General features: G+C 36.4%; 1 protein-coding gene across 4 annotated transcripts in view; it reads left to right on the forward strand.

Moving 5' to 3' along the window:
- Positions 1-23,627, forward strand: part of LOC150095960 (uncharacterized) — a 219,608-nt gene that overhangs the window by 143,398 nt on the left and 52,583 nt on the right. For all 4 annotated transcript variants that reach the window (XM_090409130.1, XM_090409128.1, XM_090409127.1 and 1 more), the window contains 2 exons: positions 14,746-14,916; positions 22,259-22,444. In XM_090409130.1, the coding sequence (XP_090265256.1) occupies positions 14,746-14,916; positions 22,259-22,444 (357 nt within the window). The remainder of the gene's footprint in view (positions 1-14,745; positions 14,917-22,258; positions 22,445-23,627) is intronic.

The raw sequence follows: 23,627 nt of genomic DNA on the forward strand, positions 1-23,627 counted from the left end.
AATTGCCGATGACTGTAATGCCGCCGACTGGCTTTGGCTCTTTTCAGTAACAGTGCTTTGCCTTTGCTCTCTTAGCAACTGGACCTGGACTCTCCTCTTTGTAACTGCGGCCTTGCCTCTCCTCATTCTCTATCGCCACTGCTCTGGTTCGGACTCCACTTATGGGCTGCAGCTCACCTCCGCTCTGATTCTGACTGCTGATGACTGGAAGCCCCTTACGCTCCTCTCAGTCCCCTTTTATTTTGCGATCTCAGGTCCTTGCACTAAGGGTAGTAACCCCAGAAAAATTCGGCATCACTCTTTCATTTTCTTTTTTAAGTTCAACCCACTCTTTGTTCTCGTCTGTGCACCCTTTTGATCGTAAGTTGTTTGAACCTTGTAGACTGACTTTGGAGGTGTTTATGCACAGAGCTTGTAAGTACTTTCTCATACACAAAAGTCGCAAACAACCTTTCTTATGCCCTCATAGAGAGCTATCACACAACGTTCCAGCAGCAAAACATTGCCTTTGTTTTTAACACTCTAAAATATTTCTTGTTAAAGGAGTATATACAGTTAATTTCCAAAGGGTTATTTATAATAATATCTAGCACAAAATATACAGAGACACAAAAAAAGGTTATTTACAGTTCTCATGGGACTTGACCTATGTAAAAATCGATGTAAAGCACTTTGATATTTTAAAGCTACATCGAGTTTTTACAATACCACTAATGGATTCTTGAGTTAATAAAAGCTCACTTCCTTCCAAACACATCTAAATTAAACAAATTTACAATATACATTATTTTCCATGGAAAGGAAAATAAGAACTCAGCACAGCTACTCTTGGACCTTTCAAACTGTTCTATATACATGTTTGCCATTTTGCTTGATGAACTCTATACACTTTTTTTTAAAACTCATCCAAACAGCCAGCATTATACAATGCATTCCACACAATGAAACTTGTGTTTTGTAACCCTCGAGGGGTTTATTTACAGAATTTGGTGATAGTATTACATGATAGAATTACATTATATACTACTGACGTTGTAGTGACAGTTTTCCTTCATAGTAGTCTAAGTACAGCATTTCTACTAAAGATGGTAATTTAAATTTGGAAATAGACAAAACTAATATAGTGGGGATTCAAATTAATAAATTTATATGGGATGATCAAACTAGTTTTAACTCGTCTATAAGTTAAAACTAGTGTGAATGAACATCATCTTGTCTATGCCGTCTCCACTGCTAGGATGTCAGGAAAAAGATCAAGACTAGTGAAGTGATGCATTCAGAATTGTCTTAGAAGACTGAAATATTGTTAGATCTTATCTGACCATGATGGTTAGGCAAGCATTAAAGACGATCCAAGAACTGGCAAGCAATTGACAGCTGTGGATAACATGTGGCTAGCTATTATTTTCAACAGCTTGCTATAAGATCCACACAAAATCCTATGAAATTGGAAATGAAGTAAGCATGCTTCTGACTGAAATTCTGATGAAAAGAAAGGTTGCTTCCCAATTAGGTTCCACATGGCTAACAGCAAGCAGTTCACAAGTTGATTGCAGAAGAATTCTTGAATTGTTATTGAGATTTGAAACTAATGGTTTTGAAAGAATTTTTGCTGTAGGCAAAATGTATGAGAGTTTTAACCAGAACTGTGAAGTCGGTCCTCTTAGTGGAAATATCCAACTGTTTCCTCATCCAAAATAAATATTGATCTGTCGAAGGAGGAGGGAAAAAAAAAAAAAACTTATGCTAACGTTGCTAAGATTCCATTCGCATTCACATAAGTGTTATTACAGTATATATTGTTATACGAGGGTGGTCTGAAAAGTTTTTGGGCCTAACAATGAAAAAAAAAATCATTTATAATTTCAAAATTATTTTTACTTTTCAACATAATCTCCCATAAGACTAATACATTTATTGCAGCGATGCTCCAGTGCCATTATCTGGCCCTGTAGTGGTTCTCAGTAAGAGTTGCAAAATACCCCTTTAATGCTGCACTCTTAATTCGAAGAAAAATGCTGACCAGCAAGGAAGAGTTTTAGTTTTGGAAAGAGATAGAAGTCAGAGTGAGCCAAATCTGGGGAATAGGATGGATGTTCCAACAAGTCATAGTGCAGATCCCTTAATTTTCCCATTGCCAAAACACCTTTGTGGGCAGGTGCATTGTCCTGAAGAAAGATGATTTTTTTTTCTTCTGCAAACTGGGTCTTTTCTCATGAATTTTTTTGTCTAGTCTGGTTAAAAGATTAGAATAATATTCCCCAGTTATTGTTTTACCCTTTTCAAGATAATTAATAAACGAAATGCCTTTAGCATCCCAAAACACGAAGCCATGACGTTTCCTGCTGATAGAACTGACTTTACTTTTTTGGCACTGAACAACGAGCTTCTGTCCACTGTTTTGACTGCTGTTTGGATTCCGGTGTGTAATGGTGAATCCAAGTCTCATCCATTACTATGAATGAGACTTGCAAAATCAGTTTTATTCTTGTTCAGAGAAGTTTTCATGGGAGTGCGTGTTTGATCTGCTGTGAACAAGTGCAGCACCCATCTTGCACAAAGCTTTTTCATTTGCAATTCTTCATGCAAAATATATCCTACACATTCTTTTGAAATGCCTATAGTCTCACAATTTCATGCACTTTGACTAGCTGGTCATCCAATACCATATCGTGCACTTGATCGATGATTTCTGGTATTGTTACACTTTTTGGACATCCTTCACGTGGATCATCTTCAAGGCTGGTATGACCATGAACTTGGCAGCCCATTTCTTAATTGTCGAAAACGAAGGAGAAGAGTGCCCATAAACTTTTATGAACTTTGAATGAATTTCTTTTGCCGTTAAATCTTCTTTTACAAAGAATTTTATAACCACACCATACTCAATTTTATCCATTTCAGGAATACAGACAACACTTTTGCTTCAGACAGCTGTATAAAAAAACTACTTGATAGAATGACTTCCAATTTCACATGGATGCTTATGACAGATGTACCAACTCAGAAAAAAAAATCTTGCCGATAGTGTTGCCATCTATGGTCGAGGCCCGGAACTTTTCAGACCACCCTCGTAATTGTTCTATTTTATTATTAGTTATTGTTGTTAATCTTATTGTGCATAATTTATAAATTAAACTTTATCATAAGGTTGTATGTATAGGACAAACATAGTATATAAAAAGGGTTCGATACTATCCACGCTTTCTATTATCCACTGTGGGTTTTGTAACGTATTTCCCACAGAAGGGGGGGGGGGGAGACTGTAAATCTTCCTGTCCCACCCTGGTATTGAAATTTACAATAATCATGTAAGTTATTAAATAGTGTTGAACTGTACAACTTCTCCATTTTGTAGAAGAAATCCCATTTTCCGTAGCTTCCTTTTTTCTGTTAGAGCAAAAGTGTATAAATTAAAAAAAAAAAAAAATGTGTTCTGATTCTTATTGCACACGTTCTTCATTTACAGGTCTACAATTATCATTATACGGCACCGCCACGGAGATCGAAGACTCATCGTGAGAGATCCAAACTCTCCACACAACATCTATCATACCTCTCCTCAAACATATTAACAGGCAAAGCATAACAACTGACTCTGGCAACTTATTCCATTCATTCACAACTCTCCAAACAAAAAATCTAGTCCTCATGATAATCTAGTTCCCCTACTAACCACACTTTTACTCAACTTCCAGAGATGACCTCTTGTTCTCCCTCTACTCCATCCTTAAGTTACATAAAACCCTTTAAGTAACTTAAATGTTTCTATCATACCCCCTCTTTTTTGCCTATCAACCAACTTCTGCAATCCAAGCACCTCAATCTGTCCTCCTAGGGAAAGTTACGCATCTTATAAAGAGGGATATCAACTTTCTTATCTCTTCTTGTTAGTGTGTTCTTTAATAGCCAAGTAGTCTTTATGAGCAACCTTAGCAGTATGTTCTCTGAACTCCAACTCTCTGTCTACCACTACCCCCAAATCCTAAGCTTCATCTATTTCCTGGAGTACAGTTCCATCAATCTGTTACACAGCTTGTAATTTATATATCCCAAAACTGCAAAAATTCATGATATTATCCATGACATCTGGATGCAAAAAAGTAAGTCCAAGAAAATGATTGTCTTTGTTGCTACAAATGATTTGAGAAGTCTGTGAGAAATAATGTGAGAAGTCTTCTATGACAATGTAGTGGAGTTATTAGAAGAGGAAAGATAAAAGAGCAAGAAGATGGAGATTGTAAATTTCCTACTGCACTGAGGCGAAGTTAGGAGGAGGACATTGATAGCCAGTGAGTTTAGACGTAGATTGTGCAAAAGGAATGATGCAGAATTTGTGGATCTGTGGCCTCTGTTTGATGTAAACAGGGATTTGTACAATGCTGATAGACCTCGTCTGAATGGTTTGGATGTGGGATGTCTGAAGAGATAGCTTTATTCACTGAGCATACTGAAGTGCAAATTCAGGGACACTTAAGCAGTTAGATTGGAAGCAAGTGAGTTTGTGTGAAGGCACCCATGAAGCGAGTGAGTGGGAGAATGACCAAGTGAGGAATGTCTCTCAAGCAAAAATATTGCATTGGGTAGTCAATTCAGAAAGTAAAGGTGGATGGGGGACTAACGGGATGTTGTAGTTTCTATATACTAATGCAAGAAATCTCAGGAACAAGAGGGAGAAGTTTTTGGCATTGATTAGTGCAATCTCACCAAATGTTATAGGCATTAGTGAGATTTGGCTGATAGCATATAATGTAATTACAGGGATTGAATGTGAAGGGTTTTGTATTTTTTTTTCAGTGAAGATAGATGGGAGAGGAATACAACTGATGATAGCAGATGAATTGCAACCAAAAAAATAGGAGACAGGCAGTAGGGCAGCTGTTCATTTGAAGCAATCTGGTGTGAGATTTAGACCAGTAGGACAAAATATACAGTTGGTTGTTGCTATAGGCCAGTGAATTCTACAGATGATCTGGAAGATGTGCATCACCAAATTAGTACAATGAGTACAGGTCGAGTGATTATTACAGGGGGACTTCAGCTATGGAGATATAGACTGCATACACCCTAATTTATTAAGTTTTCCTGATTTTGCACTTCAGCATGCTCATTGAACAAACTCTCTAGATACCTAACACCAAAATCATTTAGATTCAGTCCATCAGCATTATAAAAATTCTTTCTGTCCAACTCAGGCCATAGGTCCATAAACTCTACACCATTCCTTCTGCACAAATTTCATATTGATCTGTTTGCTATGAACACTCTCCTCCTCAATCCACATAGCATTGCAAGAGACTTAGTCTTCACCGTCTTTCTGTTCATTTTTGGTTCATTCAACAACTCCTTCACTTTCTCCATTACAGAATACTCATCTCTCAGGTCATTAGTGCCAACCAAGACAGTTAGTTCTTTTTCTTACCTTTTTGCATTGGGGTGGAATGACTAATATCATTAATTTTTGTGCCAGAAAACACGATTATGTTATACTTTCATTAAGTACTCCTCATCATAGTCTCCATACATAATTTTCTCCTTGCCTTATTTTCTTGTTTGTTCACATGATTTCACTTTTTACCTTGCACCACCTGGTTCTTTGTTTTCTCAGCCTTGTAATCTCTTGTCGCTTCTGCAACTTTTTGATTTTGTGCTTTGTCCTGTGAAGGATATCGTAGAAGTACTGTTTTCTTTTTTAAGTCAGTTTCGTTTTCTCCTGTATTTGAAATCTAAAACATTCTCTTTAATATATGTACTATAAATGATACTCCAAATTCACGTTTCCCTGATTCTTTCCTACTTGAACATATTGTACATCTTCCAAAATTGTTTATTTCTCCTCTGATCCATCTTGTTTCTTCTACTGTGACTAATTTTAATCTGCATCAATGGATTTCTGATATGAGTGCTTTAAGTGCTCTTGCCTTGCATACTATTTTTGTATTCCATATCCCAAAATCAGAATCCAGTAGTTAGTTACTTCTTGAGTTGTAACCATTTGGTCTGTCTAGTTCGAGTCTTTCCAGGTTCCTTATCAAGTACTGTTTTTACTCGAATATAACTCCCACTTTTTTTACCAAAATTAAAGCTAAAAAATCGTAGTATGAGATATATGTGGGGATTTTTGGAAACTAAAGTTTTCAGGAAAAAACTGAAAATAGGTATGACTTACCAAGAATCTCCTACTTGCTATCGCTACTTCCAGTCTTGAGAGCAGTTTCCTTTTGTGCATTGTTAAAGTAGTCTACCCAAATAGCGTCATCTTCTGTCCCATCTTAATCTTCTCTGCCAGAGTCAGGTTGTAGCTACCAGTTGCCATCCATTCCATGTAGAATTTTCATTTGTTGTCCTTGAATGGTTTGTTGACCAATGCATCCAAGGGCTGTAGACAAAGTGTAAGACCACCAGGAATAATGGTCACATCGGTCCTCATAAGTTGTTTTATTATTTCAGGTCCTAAGTGTCATACAAAAGCTATCCCACACGAGGAGAGTGGGGTATCAAAATAACGTCCCTGGCAGTTTGTCCCAAACTGTTCTAATCCAATCGTTAATCACTGTAGTATCCATCTATACTTTTTCTTGGACTTTTACACACGAATCCCAGGAAATTTACCCTTCAGCATTGTTTTCCTTTTGAAGATTATGTAAGGAGGCAATTTATTTCCATCTGCAGTAATTGTGAGCATGATTGTGCATTGCTGTTTTTCACTTCCAGTTGTGTGTGTTTTCATGCTTTTTTCACCATTTTCTGTTATTGTTTGGTGCAGCATGTTCAAATTGAGGGGTGTTTGATCAGCATTGGCTATTTGTGATAACATATAGTTATTGCTCTTCTTAAGTTGAATCACATAGCGATGAAAATCCATCAGTTTATGCTTGAAATCTTTTGCCATTCTTTGGCAAAGGGATGTCCTTCGACGAAGGGAAAGATTTTCCCTCCATGAATCTTGTGATCCATCCTTGGCTCACTTTCAGATCTGTGCAACTGGTGCCTCGTTTTGTAGCTAACTCACGTGCTTTGAAATATAACATTTCGTGTGAAACACAGCAACCATCTTTATGCACACCTAACACATATTCAAGTATCTCTTTCTCCAATTCAGGAAACTTTCCACTTTTAGGCCCTCAGAATGCTTTTCTTGACATTGGTGCTTTCTAATGCAAGTTTCTGTTTACACCAGTATCGTTTATTAAACGCAGTCACTGTAAAGTCATCTGCTGCTCAATTGCCATCTTTTTATGCAAAATCAATAACTGTGAATTTAAAACCAGCATTGTAACTTGAATGTTTCTCCATATTTGAAGAAAAAAATTAGCAGTCATTTACAATATTTGAGATACGTAATGAATAATCCTTCACAAATGACTAACGAGAAGTTAAAGCAGACCGTGAAATGGGCAGCAATAGTAGGCCAGTAGAGATAGAGCAACTATGAAGATAGTGTTCGCGATCTGGCTGCATGGGTGACAAATTCTAAACACATTCCTTAGCCACCTGAACAAACAACACGAACGCATACAATTTACCATCAAAATCGAAAACCAAAATTCGCTCCCGTTCCTAGACACACTAACACGTCTTCAGGTAGTCTGTCCTTCACGGTCTACCGAAAACCGACACACACTGGCCAATACATACATGCTAATTCATACCACCACCCATCACCAAAATATGGAGTCATTAACACCCTTAAAAACAGAGCTACAACAATTTGCTCTAACCAGCAAACCCTGAAACAAGAACTTAAAATCATCAGCGACACATTCATAAATAATGACTATAACAAAAATACCATTAATAAAATACTCCATAAAACTACAACATAAACGAATCTAGATTACAGTAAAACCATATCCATCCCATACATTAAAGGGTTATCGGAAAAAATCAACAGAATCCTACAACATTATAACCTCAATGCCACCTTTAAACCACCCACTAAACTTAAAACCATATTCAATTCCTCTAAGGATCCTCTCCTCCCATTAGCACATCCTGGAGTCTATTGCATCCGCTGCACCTGTAACTTACTGTACATTGGTGAAACAGGACGGACCATCCCTATATGCAAGAAAGGACACATTAAATATAACCATTATGGTGAAGTAGGCCTCTCAGACCATGCACTCAACACCTTACACCAAATCAACTGGAAAAACACCTGCTCTTTACACCGCACAAAAACCTGGTACGAAAGGAAATTTAAGGAGGCCTGCGAAATCCTGATAAACCACCCAAATATCAACAACAAAGATGGCATGAAAATTCCAAGGATCTGGATGACATTCAGCCCACCTAATATATAAGATCCAGCATAAGTCAGGACTCTAGCCAATCCTCAGCTAGTATTAGAAACCATTCCATACCAACTGGCTGGAATGTGGTACATGATGTTAATATATGTATATAGATAGATACTTGTTGTGCCCAATGTATTTCTACAACCAACAGATAACACTAATAACAGGACTCTAGCGTTGATGTATAATTTTTTTTTTTTTCACCAGAGGTCAGGCCAACAATTGTTGTAGCGGTTGGTCAGTGTCTTTAACAAACCAGTTTGATTGTAGTGTAGCTTGTTTCCTGTGTATAGTTGTATGCTCCAGAAGATGACCTTGACATAAAGGTCGAAACGTCGAATGTAGATTTTAGTTATAATAAACTAAAGTTTTTATTCAAACACGATAGTTGTCTCCATAATTTTCAAAAATGCATTCGGATCACCGTGTAAGCCTAAAAGAAAGGATAACAACATTCACTATATATTTCTTAGTTTTAACATGTTCATGATTGGGTGATGTTTTGCCCGTTTATCGTTCCAGCAGAACTTGTCATTGCTGTTTGTGTACCATGTCGCACAGGCAGGGTCAACTGACACAGTGTTTCAACCCTTCAAACAAGCAGGAATAAAATTCGGTTGAATTTTATCACTGCTTGTTTTCATGCCGCTTCCACACTGAGCTGGCAGGTGGACAGATACACATATGGCATGTTTCAGTTTGTGGTAGAATTATATTTGAAGTTAGCCTTCATGATCTGTCATGATGACATCGAAAATTTGTAATGTAATAAAACAAACACTTATTTCATGTAACTGAAAAATTGGACAATAGTTTCTAGTTAGATACTGTGTTTGCCAGTGTAATATATAGTTTTGCTTGAGTCTATACAGCATAGTTTCTGTGGGAGGGGACATGTGATTCATTACTTAGTGCTGTTTTTATCCCATTTGGCTCTAATTGTACTATTTGTTGAGAAATACGAGATGGTATCAAAAAGTTTCGAGACTAGGTTTGTAACACACCAACAGATGGCAGCACAAGGCTGCATGCACAGTGACAGGGAGCACCTACCGTCATAAGTCAGTGTGTCAAAAGACATCGGGAGCTGTGCAACTGATGCTATTCTGACCACCTGCGTTACCACATCTACGATTTCAATATGGACAGCAAGTTAGAACAAAGAGTAAATGTGAAATTCTGCATGAAACTGGTCAAATCTGCCACAGAGACGTTTGACATGATTCGGAAAGTTTACGGCGATGCTGCAATGTGTTGTTCGAGGTGTTTTGAGTGGCACTTGTACTTCAAGAGCGGAAGAACATCACTGGAAGATGATGAGAGATCAGGAAGACCTTCATCGAGCTCAACCCCCCAAAAATGTCAAAACCATTCTGCAACTTGTGTACGAGGATCGTCAGAGAACACCACAACATTGCTGCCATTGTCGGTGCGTCATACGGAACAGTGCAGGCAATCCTCAGGTCTGATTTGAACACTCGAAAAACTGGATGCTCCATGATGACAACGCACCCTGTCACTGATCTCTCCTCACACTCGAGTTTCTCGTCAGAAACAACATGATCTCACTTCTGCACCCACCCTACTCTCCAGATTTGGCTCCTGCAGACTTCGCCCTCTTCCCGAAGATGAAGATCCAGCGTGAATCGCAGAAGGTGTTTGACATGCTTCGAAAAGAAGACTTCCAGGACACATTCCAGAAGTGGCAAGAACGCTGGGAGCTCTATTGATATGTGAGGGTCTATTTTGAAGGTGATAGTGTGTAAACATAGATAAATAAAGTAATTTCTCGTAAACAGAGCTAGTCTTGAAACTTTTTGATACCACCTCATATATTACACAGACTGCAAATGTCTGTTCCTTATTCAGTGATACAGTAAAACTACTTGTTTTTCTTGTGGCCTCAGTAGTGTATGTTGCTTACTGTGGGGAGCGAGTTACTATCGCCATGATGTTGAACCTGTTTAACTTTTTTTGTGTGTGCACCTCGCACACATATATACGAAACTTTTTTTTTTTTTTTTTTTCCCGTAAAGTAAAATCAGGAGTGCAAGTTATACATGAGAGCGAGTTGTAGTTGAGTAAATACGGTAGTAGTTTTTCAGTGATAGGTTGTCAGTCCAGTTCCCACCACTTAACCTGGAGGATCAGATTTCTGTATTTAAATCCCCCAGATATAGGGTGGTTGAGCTATACCTCCAGGCACCGGGTCTACATGGTCCATGACTGACTCCTTATTCAATATATTCAGAGCAGCCCTAACAGGAAACAAGTTCCATGTCTGGGGTTCTATCCCAGTTTTTGGCGTGATCTACTTGCCCATTATTAGTTTGTCTCTATTAAGTGAAGGGTTTAATAATCATGAACAGTGTGAAACTGCAATGAAACGGAAAGAATGCTACCAAGCCATCAAAATGTTATAGTTATGAACTAATATGGATGGACAAAAGTGAATTTGCAGACGATGTGCTTAACATCTTTCATGCAATTAGATGAGAGAGAAATTGTTATTCTAAAAAATAAATAAATAAATAAATAAATAAAACATCTAATACATCAAAAGTGACAGATTATTCTTGGAACTTGCCTGTATTGGCTAGAACCAGTGGCGAGCTATGGAAATTTTAACAAAAGGGCTCGTATCGTCGAGTAAAAAAAGCCGTATTGCACCCAAAAACTTTTATTAATACAGCTTGTGTACAAATGCCAATCAAAAAGTATAAGAGACAATCAGCCTGTAAAGGCTATAATTTTTAAACAAATATTTCATGATCTAAACATGAAATATTTGCACACAATCATATGTGTGCAAATATCAAAATAAAATAAAAAAATAAATCAGCTGACACCTTTCATTCCCTTATAGGGACTAGGCAAGGCCCTTTTATAATCGCACATATGCAATAGTCCGCAATTTTTATAAACAAAATAAATTTGTTTTGTTTGCGCTAGAAATTTTTATGACAAACAATCTATAAATAATAAATAAATATTATCTAAACACAATAATATTGGAATACGTTATATTTCTCTTTTGTTTTTATACTTCAAGTGATAATCAAGGGGCATTATTTTATAGTCCTACTGGGAGGGGTTTGCCCCCCCCCCCCCCCCGGCACCTATGGTGCCCAACCCCTGCCTTCCGAGCTGGTAGGCCGGATCTTGAATTCTCATGACTTGAATTTTGAAGACTCGACACTCAGGGGGCTAATTTCGGCTTATCTTTTTATATTATATGGAGATTATTATATAAATATATTATATATATTATATTTTATCATAAGGGGCTCTTCCCCTTATAATATGATGCAATATAAACTGTAGATGCGAAACTTTTGTCTTGAGATTCTGAACAATATTTTGAGGAAAAAGATGCTTATATATGTATATAGGGTGCATATAAGTTGCTGTATACAAGTTGCTATCCCTAGTGGGGTTAGCAAACACTTCTATCACACGATGGTAGCAATTCTGCCATACTCTCTTTCTGGATGCCAGTGAAAATACTTACATTTTGAGCCAGCTGTCAGTGATGGTAAAAGGTAGAGATTGGCTGCTAACCAATCTCAAAAAGTTAGGGCTAAATTCTGTACAGTATTCATGGCTTAGGGAATAGGGTGCATAATAGACTCGTAAGTTGTCTCAGTGCAGAATTCTAATATATCCTCCCCACTCTGTATCCAAGCTAACCAAAACTAGAAAACTGAATAGCAAACAAAAAGAGAACTTTTTTAAGTAATTGAAGCAATGTTATCTTTTTGGGTTAATTATATTGTAACTGATGAATGTGTTGGCATGTAATTATAGCATGCTTTGCTGGGTTGGGGATTCAGTTCTACAGATATTTGTATTACTTTCTTTAAAAAAATATCAATCTACACAGTTACATAATCAGTTGACATTTACTATATAATGTAAAAATAATAAAGATGCTTAGTCCATGCACACAATATGTATGCAGAGGGTAGGGGTTTGAAATAACATGCAAATTGAACACATGAATAAATATTACAAATGAATACAAAATCAGGCAAAGGAGGCAACAGTAAATTAAGCCAGCACTGAAAAAAGTTATGGAGATATAAGATAACATAGGCTAGAAATTTGAGAAGCTTTTTAGTGAAAGAATATGAATGCAATATGAGAGATTTGGCCATGCCAGAGGAAAAGAAATCCAAAGTAATTCTTTTATATAACAGGAAAGTGCAATGATGGAAAGGTTGATGCATAATGATGGTGGTGAAATATTACTCTTGCAGTGGGAAGAGGATATCCCAAGAAATAAGAGGAGGAGGACAGAATTGCACAAGGATAGTGCCAAAACAGATGTTTCCAATTATAGACCAGTTGTAGTTAAGGCAGTGGTTCCCAAACTGTATGCTGTGGCATCCCAGGATACTGCAGTGAACTCAGAGGCATTGCAGGATATTTTGAATTTTCAGTGATACTTGACATCTGTCAGACACTGCAGAACCCACTAGTTCAAGGTAGATCAATTTCAACATTAGATGGTGCTGCATTCATTTGCTATGCCATAGCAACTTCTCAAACTGCAGAGTTTCTGAGATTTTATATATAAATACCTATCGAACACTTCAGGTCCATCAATAATTGAAATAACTTAAGGGTATTTTGATCAAGTATCTGCAAGGTCTAGTGACATTTGGTGAATTATTCTGTTGATCATTAGTCCTTGTGCACAGAAATAGAAAGATTTTTGAACATTTTTGAAACTAAGTGTGGGAGTGAAGAAAGGGATGATAAATCTGAGACCAGAGGCCAAGTTGTGGAGAAATAGAAATATCGGAAATACGAAGATCCTTACCAAGACTTTCATTTTACTTCAGTTGACGTCATTCATGAAGAGTCTGTACAGTGGTGTATTATGTCTGAAAGTTTTGGCTCAAGAGTGCACTCTTCCAAGTAAACTAAAATTCCACTTAGAGACCAATCATCCTACCATGGCTGGTAAGTCCTGTGATTGTTTTACCAGAAAGTTAACAGTATTAAAAGAAAAGGTATATTTACAAGCATCAATACCAAGCAATGGTTTGCCAGCATCCTATAAGGTGGCATATAGAGTTTCTAAGTGTAAAAATCCTAGGGGTGCTATGAAAAAAATACTGAGATACTAAGGATGCCATGAACCAAGAAGGTTTGGGAACCTGGGTTAAGGAAATGGATAATTAGAAATTGAATATATGATTGAGTTGATAAGCATATGCTTGTCTGCAATATAAGTCTGTAAAGGACACACACACACAACAGGCTGAATAATGATTCATATACATATTTTTGGTTTCGTAGAGGCTAAAAATCATTGATGGCCATGTGACAAGTTTTTTTGTTTGCGACTCCCATATGCAAAACAGTTGTAAACATGTGTCCTGTGGGCAGACTAAGTATTTTTTTTTTTTTCTATTTTTATTAATTTTGTGTGTGTGTGTTGTTTTATTTATTTTTTACATAATACAGAAACACTGTTCTAGCAACCAAACATGAAACTTCTTCAAGCTACTTTCAGTCCTCCAGTAATCAGGGGGTGAGAATTTCTTCACACCAGGTAAAGAAATTCATCTTCCATCTAAAGATAATCAGGCTCAGATATCCATGCCAACGACAGAACTCAAAACTGCACCTGTTAATTGGAGCGCAGGTACACTAACCACTCAGCCCACCAGGCTTCAGGAGGACAAGATTAAGAAATTTGGAATAGTCAGCAAAGATATGAAGTTTAGAAGTGGATGTTGCAAAGCTTGGCTTATATTAATATTGCTGTTGTAATAGAGATTGTACACTGAGAATGAGAAGTAGAAATAAAGGAGGTGATTGCCGTGGGGGGGGGGGGGGTTGTTTATAGAGTTAATAGATGGGAAGAAGTAAACAAAGGAACGAGGGTTTTTATTATAACCTGAGAGTGATTGGGCAAGTTGAATGCATTCTTGGATTGTTGTGAATGCTAGGAGTGAATGAGTGTAAGATTTAATATGTTACTAATCGAGTATGATGAGTTAACACCCGTGCTGTCTGTTGGATCTTAACCACTATACTAGTTATGATGTGTTTTTACACATCACTAAATATGTGGATGCAAAGTGTCCATTGAAATAACATTGGGTGCTACAAACATGGATGAATGTAGCACCCAAACCATGGATGCAAAGCATCAGTTATTTGATATATTTTTTCCATGTGGTTATTTCAGTGGTTAATTAATATATCATAAAGTTTAAAAATTCTTTCCCAACCTAACAGGAGAATAATACTTCAATTACACGTTAACACTGTTAAACCAAAATGTTAGTGACATTTCTGTTTATTAAACAACTGTCTACTTCTTTAGTAGTGTCAGCTTATTCATTCATATAGTATTTTCTTACTTACACTGTATAGTTATTAATCATATGAAACTTATTAAATATTAATTTTAAAAAATTCATTTCAGGATCTGGAGACATCTTCTTTAGAACTAGAGGATAAGAAAGCAGTCCATTCATTTCTTCAGAAATGTGGAAATGTTTTATTTACACAACTATCAACAGTCATTGGAAACTATCCCCTTATGGTGGCAAATGTTTTACTGCCTCCATCAGACATTAGTACTCATGCAATACAAGTAAGTAGTTATTATAAACTTTGTTAGATTTCTGTTTCATAGATTTTGAAAAAGCATTCGACAAAGTCAGACACACTAACTTAATAGAAGTCCTTCAACAAATAAGGCTAGACGAACAAGACATAAGACTAATAACAAATCTGTATTGGAATCAGTCAGCTACCGTTCAATTAGACAACATTACCACCAGTGATATTAACATCAAAAGAGGAGTGAGACAAGGATGTGTGCTCTCACCACTCCTGTTCAACATATATGCAGAGGTAATCTTTAAAAAAGCATTGGAAGAATGTTCAAAGGGAATCACAATAAATGGAAAGATTGTTAACAACCTTCGATATGCAGATGACACCGTGCTAATTGCAGATAATATTATGGATCTCCAAAAACTCATTGACAGAGTATACATAGAAAGCCAAAGAATGGGAATAAATATAAACATCAACAAGACAAAATACATGATCATCAGCAAACATCCAGCCTCATCAATGAAACTGACACTCAATGGGAAAAATATTGATCAAGTGTCAAGATATAAATATCTTAGTTGCTGGCTTAATGAACGGTGGGATCCAGAAATAGATATAAAGACAAGGATTGAAGTTGCACGGCAGTCCTTCATGAAAATGAGAACACTTCTGCAATAAAGACCTAAACATGGAAGTCAGATGCCGAATGCTGAAATGTTATGTGTGGTCTATTCTGCTCTATGGAGTTGAAACATGGACATTGAAGGCGACAACCATCAAGAAAATCGAAGCCTTTGAGATGTGGCTATACAGAAGAATGCTAAAGATATCATGGACAGAAAAAATTACCAATGAAGAGGTCTTAAAATCCATTGGCAAAGCTAAACATCTTGTACAAATAATCAAGAAACGAAAAACATCATATCTTGACCACATCATGAGAAACAGCAAATACCAACTTCTACAAACTATTTTGATAGGAAGAATTGGTGGCAAAGGAACTAGAGGAAGAAAAAGAATATCATGGTTTGACAACATCAAGACGTGGACAGGAAAGAGCAGTGCACAACGTTTGTTTGCCAAGATGGTCGCTGACCTTCGATAGAAGATAGCACAATAAGAAGTTAGGTTTCTGTATTAAAATGTGGTATTTGTGATTTCTTCTAAAAATTATGTTCATTTTCATTTTTATATTTCTCAATGTATTTGTTTTTGGACTTGATACCTGAGGAAGGTTTACTTCATTTGTCTGTGCTCAGATTCAGCATTGGGGGGGGGGGGGGAGTACATTGCTTATGTAACTTTACACTTTATATTTACATATGAAGGCAAAATAGGCTGTTGTTGATATGAGATTGGCTGAATTATCAATAATTTGGCTACATTATTAATAATGTATGGAGGGACTGAATCTGACAGAATGAAGATGATCAATAGTATACTACAGGGCTCTGTATTTTGGATATTAGTGATATTGCATATGGTCTTGGAGGGTAAAGCCCAGTTGTTAGCCAAATACAAAATTGGGAATAGTGCTATTTCTTCAATTATTTGAACAGAGTGGTATGTACAAAGAATGAGTGTTAGTTCATTATTATAAAGTGTAAGGTTTGCATGTTGGATTGAGCAGATTGCAAATTCAACATTGACAGAAACTGAATGTAATATGCAATGAGGCTAGAGACCTAGGATGGATGGAACAAAATGTCCAAGTTTAAAGGCCACATTGTGGCATAGAAGAGAACACTAAATTGCTGTAAGGAATTTAGTGTTTTCTTATTGTTATTTTCCTGTTTTACAAGACTGATAAAAATACGTATTGTTAAGATATAATTGTATGAGTTCCATGAGAATTAACAAAACATTGAAAATTATCAGATAACCAATATAAAATCTCCTGTAGAACATTGCATATGAGAACAGATTTGAGGGAATGTGAATTGGAAGTTTCATAGAGGAAAGGAGATATATAGAACCCTTAGAAGTTAGTAAAAGATTTCATAGTATAGATGGAGATTTTTTCAGTTCAATGGTGGATAAGAAGAGATCAGAGTCCAGAAATCTACTGGATTTGCATAGATGCAATGGGTCTGATAACACTATTAAATGAACTGTTTCAATCTGAATATAATAGATCGTTGTCAATAAACAATGAAACAAGCCAGAATAAGAACAATGATGTATTTTAAATTATATGTGCCACATATACTACTTGGAAAGAAGTCAACAGACAGCATGGTGTGAGAAACAAACACCCATGGCAACCACCTTAATAAGATGTAGGACTTTCTTTTGCTGCGATGGCTGCAGCAATCCTATGGGGCATACTTTTCACATGCATAAGATAGCAAACCATTCTTTTGGACCTTTAGACTATTCTTCCTGAAGGCATGAGGTCCTGGATTGTTGTGGGGCAGACATCCCTTCCTCACCCAACACTCCGGTCCGTTCATCCTACAGATGTTCAGTAGAGTTGATATCGGAGCTCTGTGAAGGCCAGTCGAGTGTGGTGATGTTCATGTCCACGAATAACTCAATTACAGCGGCAGCCTTATGGCACTGTGCATTGTCTTGCTGAAAGAGACAATGGTAAAGTTTTGTAGAAACACCACCAAGTAGGAAGCATTGAATTATCCAGAATGTTCAAATACCTCTCAGAGTTCATTATTCATGGCACTACAAACGGTGGTCTAAGGCCAAATGAGGAAAAACAGGACCATACCATTACCACCTCTCACTCTGGTAAGGGACATTCACTGGGGAATCTGCCACACCCATCCATCTGCTTGGTAGAGGATGTAGCGTGATGTGTTGCTCCATAACACAGCTTTCCAAACATCTGCTTTCAGCTGCACATGCTCTTGACACCACTGAAGACAATGCTGCACATTAGGGTAATGTGGGGCTTGCATATTGCGGCTGTACCAATGAAACCCATGTTGTGAGCCTTGGTTCTGAATGTTTTTGTTCAGATTCATATTCCAATCTATACCTGGAACTCCACATTTAATGTGTCGCTGATGAATAGCAGTTTTTTACATATTATCCTTTGTATCACCCTACAGTTATGTTTGATGAATGGGGTGGGTTGTCTAATATGGGTACCACTTGCAGTTGACTCCTATGCTTCCATCTCAGTGTAGTATCTGGATTGTTGACCTTGGATGGCCAAATTTGTCAACAATTTGCTTAACAGATGTCTGCAACATGTCATCCTATCACAGTTCCTTTTTTGCAGCCATTTCACCTGGACACAGATTCATTGACTTAAGAGTATTGCATTCCTGTAATTTATACTGACTATGGATGTGTGACTCATTACATTGCACGATGCACCTTGCCCATGGGAGGGAGGAAGGTGTCTGTTGATTTCTTTCCAAGCAGTGTATTAGCATAAACCAGTACAGTATATAACAATGTGTGATCTAAAACGTAAAATACTTATTCTTGCAGTTAGGAGTAGAGCTTCAGCACTCTTTGAATAAATGGTCATATTTAAAACTGCAGCAGTGTAGTGAATAAATCTTAAATTCTGTAGTCAGTATCAACTCCATACTGTGCTGGACCATGCTTCTTAAGGTTTTTAACAGATAATATAAGATTGATAGTCCTGTAGTCTGTTCTCATGAATGTCCCGTTTGTCTAAAATGAAGAGAGATATATTGAGATGAGAGAAAATTTGTAAATATCTGTGTATAATCGAGAAAACTGTTTATCTTTGGTGGGGAAAATAACAAGGAGGAGTTTGACTATATTATATTTCTTGAGGATGTTTGAAATAGGCTCAGACATTCCATCAACAGAAGGATTGGAACTCTATATTCAGGATTCTTGGGAATAGACTTGAGTCAAAGACTCTCAAGTGATATGCTGAATCTTCCATGTGAAGAAACAATCCCCCCCCCCATTTCTCCTCCTTCCAATGTTTTTAATTTTCCAGTCCCTCACATTTACATTCAGTTTTGTGCCATTTCATAATGAAGGGTGAATTTATGTAAATTATGTATAAATAATAATCCATTACACAAGAAAGAGACAAAGATGACAAAATTAAATGCATGAAAACAGGAACACGAACTTTTTACAATATATGTCAGCCACATGATTTGGTCTCTAATGTTATGTTCATCATGTTTTTTAATAAAGTATATAATTACACTTAGCTAATCCATGTTGTGGGTATATTATGAATGTAAGACCATATAGAGAAGCTTGCTGTGATTCAGATCAAAATGAAATATTGGTGCAGAATCTCAGTTACGAAACAAGAAATAAATGAAAGAGCACTAAAGTTTAACCTGCAGAAGCTTAAGAAATTGAAGTTATAACCAACTCCCAATAAAATTAAAGAAAAAATATAGATATAAAATAAGATATTCTGAATACTACAGAAGATTTCCTGGTTGGATGAAGAATGTTCTCAAGTAGTAATAAAAAGAAATAAAGCATACGAAGAAATTACTGCAGTACTAAGATTAAATAAGGAAAATATAAAGAACTGAGACAGGAAACACATAAAATATGTACTATTCTGTATGCACAATAGAACAGGAAATGAAGAACAAAAAAAAAAAAATATGTTTATAATTAAGCAAACTAAAGGAGAATATAAGCCTGTCTAGATATATAAAGAGATGGACAAGAAAACATTATAATAGCAACCAATTATGCATATCATTCTGTCGGTGTCTTCTATATTTGTAATTTTTAAGTCGCAACACAAGAAAATAAATAATATATTTGTTTACTTAGTTGCTGATATTTTGCTGGTTTTATACTCAGCATCTTCAGAGCACAAATAGTTTGTCGCAGTACACAAACAGCTCCAATTAGTTAATAGTGGGAACAGTTTAAATTTGCAACAGATAGCACAAAGGTACTAATAAAGTCCTAATTGGCCATCTTTTGTTGGGTAAAGAGAGATACAGTTTAAGTATTAATTTGGTTTTTATTAATTGAAGAATCCATGCCTGTTCATATTTTTTTTGGGGGGGGGGGGGAATTAACACTTCTGCTGATTCCAAAAACAGTTTCTCTGACTTGTAATGACTCCTGTATAACACTTTCGTATTCTTCCATCTAATCTGTGTCAAGAGGCATCAAAGGTATAGTCTGCTGGTCACAACTTGCCACAGCGATGATACCATATGTATTTCTCATGTTTTCCAAGGTGATTTTCTGCAGAGCTTCTGGTCTGTCCATAGTAAGCCAGGTTCATAAGTACAGGGCGTTAAATATACTCCTGGATGTGATAAAGGAGCGAGTTTGTCCTTAGGTGAACAGATAAGGGTTTCTGATTTGATATATGATTTAAATGTAGTGTGGAGCTGATATTTATTAAGCACTCTGGATATCTTTTCAGTTATCCTGAAAAATGGCCTCTTTCTGTAAAATTTAGTCTCATGTTTCTATTGTCATCAATCATTCTGAGATTTCATTTTCTTCATTTCAGCTTTCCTAATAGGAAAGTTATCTTGCTCATAAATTTTAGTGTTCACAACTCTTATTTTTTCTATCTATGTTGATCTAGTAAGTATTTGAAATGGGTTCAGGTCAGGTATTCACATATCTACAAGCAAAAAAAAAAAAAAAAAAAAAAAAAAGGAAGTTATATCCACCAACAAACTATTGTCCGTGCTATCACTTCACTTCTTTCAAAAATCAGTTTTTAACAGCCAACTTCTTCACCACCTGGAGACCCAATAGCCAATTAATAATCACTAATATGGATCTCTGCCACTTTTAGTCTACAGCTAATCTTCAAGCCATCACTACCCATCTTTGGATGCTGGCCATGAAATAGTTTGGAGAAATACACACAGTCCGATCAAGTCTACCCCATAGACGTGCACAGCAAAATTCCATCATATAGTTTTCCTTCTACCACTTTGCATTTAGGTTCCCGTCTTTCCTTCTGGTCAGTCACCTTGTGTCAGTAAACAGACTCCTTTCCTCAGATGGTACTACCATTGCTGGGGGATACCTGGTCTACATAAATGACTTGTAGTTTTGCCGATGAAAGTGCACTCCATTCTTCTTCTCCATAACCAATGCCTTGAACTCTGATCTTATTTTAATTTGCCAGTAGGACAAGTTTTAATTTACCAAAACACAGACCTGTCTTTTTTTTTCTCTCAAGAAAGATCTCTTAACTTTCTTTTGCTTTTTTATAATACCTAGATCTTCAGACACAATCAGATTTCTCTTTTTGAGCAAACCTTCACTTGTCATAAATCTCAGCTACTCACTGATCACCTCTACAACAGCTGATGCTGCAGATCTCATATCCACTGAACTTTGGGGTGCTTCACTTAAAACCTTTCTAAGAATGCTTGATGCTATCCAGAAGATAATAGTATGATTGATACCCCCCTCTTCCTCACACTCTTATAGACATTATTATTTTTGTACGTATACTTTCATATATATTATTTTGCAGAACTGGCCATGAACATTATTCCTCCATTTACCGTCCAGCTTAAAACATATGGAATCAGCTTCTATCTTTCATTTCATATACTACCTCTCTTCTGCGGAACAGCTTTCCTGTCTAGCCCAAAAATTAAAACTGTTAGTTGTTCAAGAAGTTCAGTAGATTAAGTCTTTCTTTCTCCTCTTGTACACATTTGTGCTATTGGTTTTCTATCCTTTCGTGTGTAAGTTTCATCCCCCCCCCCCCACATTTAAATGAAGAGTGCAATCTTAGCCCTTTTCTAAACATACTTATCTCTTCCTCACTAGCAACCTTTCTAATTACAATTACATGATTTTTAAATTGTCAAAAAAAAAAAAAAATCAGATGGGGACATGATATTTGTGATTTCTGTATTTCATATCCTAGGATTATTGTTTCTAGTATGGTAATCAGTATCAAAGACAGTTCTGATCCATTTTCACTAAAGACGGAGTAAAAAATAAAAAAAAATTAGGAAAGAGAGCAATGATTGTTTCTCATTTCACTTTAAATTCTCATCTCTTAACTTAGTTTTAGTTCTTCAAAAATACTAAGTCTGTTCAAGAACCCAGTAAATTGCATCTGGCTTTCATTGAAATCTTTATATTTTTGCCTGCCATCCTGTAGTGAATATTTGCAGTAAATTACCAATATATCTGACTTTGTAGGTCCGGAATGCAGAACACTTGCAAATTTCCAAATTTGTTATTTTCAAAAGCATTTTGGTGCACTCTATTTAAAAAGTTGTACTTTAATAAGTAGAATAGCATTGCAGTATTACAGTTAATCCACAGATCAGAAAAACAATTTTGCAGGTGGCAGTAGCATGAAAGATTGAGAAATTCATTCTACATCATTATACTTTTCCATATGTATGAAATGTATCTGTTTATGATATTTTTTTCCATTCTCGTTTAAGATGTCATGTTTGGCCAGAGAAGTAGTGTCCAAAATGGAAGGCCCAACAAAGCCAGTTCTTCTTTGTGGAGCTTTTAATATGGCTGAAGGCGAGGCTGCTTATCAGTTGTTAAGGGATGGGTATCTTAACAATGAAATGATTGAAGAGTTACAGAAAAGAAAGGATATTGCACTTTCAGGAAAAGAAGTAAGTAGTTACTGCATATCTTTGTTAATCTTCTTTTAAAAATAGGCACTATTTAACTAAAACTTAATTAATTTAATTACTGATTTACATATGTTCCAAAATATATTCCTATTATGCTATATTCATTATATATATATATATGAACTGGCATCCAAAACCTAAGAATAAACACTGTTTCTGAAGATTACAACTGCAAATTAAGATGAATCAGCATGTGATAATTTCAAATAAAAAGCAGGTATGCATTCATATTTTCTAATTATGCAAAAAGGGTTCACATGGGGAAGAATTATTGGAAAGTGTGAAGACAGATTTTTAATATAATAGAAAATGTAATCGATGCACCACGGCAGGTCAACTTGAAAGTTGACTCCATTCAAACACAGGTATGTGGATATATAAGCAAACTGTGGCAGGATGTCTGTGACAAGCCTGTTTAATCGAATCGAGTGGCCAGCACGCTCCTCAGATCTCAACTCCAGAGAACACGTTTGGTGCACAATAGGGAAATGCATTTCCGCTTGAAATTCCCTTCTAGAAAACAAACGAGACCTTATCCTTGCTCTAAGAATAAGGGAGTTTGCCTCAAGAACTCCCGAATCACTTGGTGCTAAGTATGGTATGATGTGAGAGCTGTATTGCAGTTCGGGGTGGACGTATTCCATACTGAAATGTTTCTCCACATGGCAGTTTTCTGTAAGTACTGTACATTAATCCCTTAACTACATCCTTAAGAAATTTCTAACTTTTGCCAAAAATATTGCAATTTAATCTGTATGAAATTTATAGCACATTTTTTGTGTAATATAATTTATTAGTATGCTGGCAATGAATTTATGTCCACACTTGCTTGTAGTCATGAAAATTTTTTCGTATACAGTTGAAATGTAGTTCGTCCTTAGCTTTTTGGCACCAGTGTATATACGAGGGTTGTTTGAAAAGTTTGGTAAATTTCCAATAGACAACGACATAGTTTGATCATTCATACCAGTGTTGGCACGTATCATCTTTTTCATGACCCCTGGCAAAATTTTAGCCATGTGCGACACATAGTTCTCGTTTGGCAAACATTTAAAATGACGTGTTCACATTTTTCAATGGAGAAATGGAGAAAAACAAGTTTCGTGTAGTGATAAAACACTTTTATTTGAAGAAGTAGACAGCCATGCAGATCAAAGTCGAG

Source organism: Typopeltis vanoorti, chromosome 19 (assembly GCF_054136105.1).
Source record: "Typopeltis vanoorti isolate ZY-2024b chromosome 19, IOZ_Tvanoo_1.0, whole genome shotgun sequence".
In the NCBI taxonomy this organism is placed as follows: Eukaryota; Metazoa; Arthropoda; class Arachnida; order Uropygi; family Thelyphonidae; genus Typopeltis; species Typopeltis vanoorti.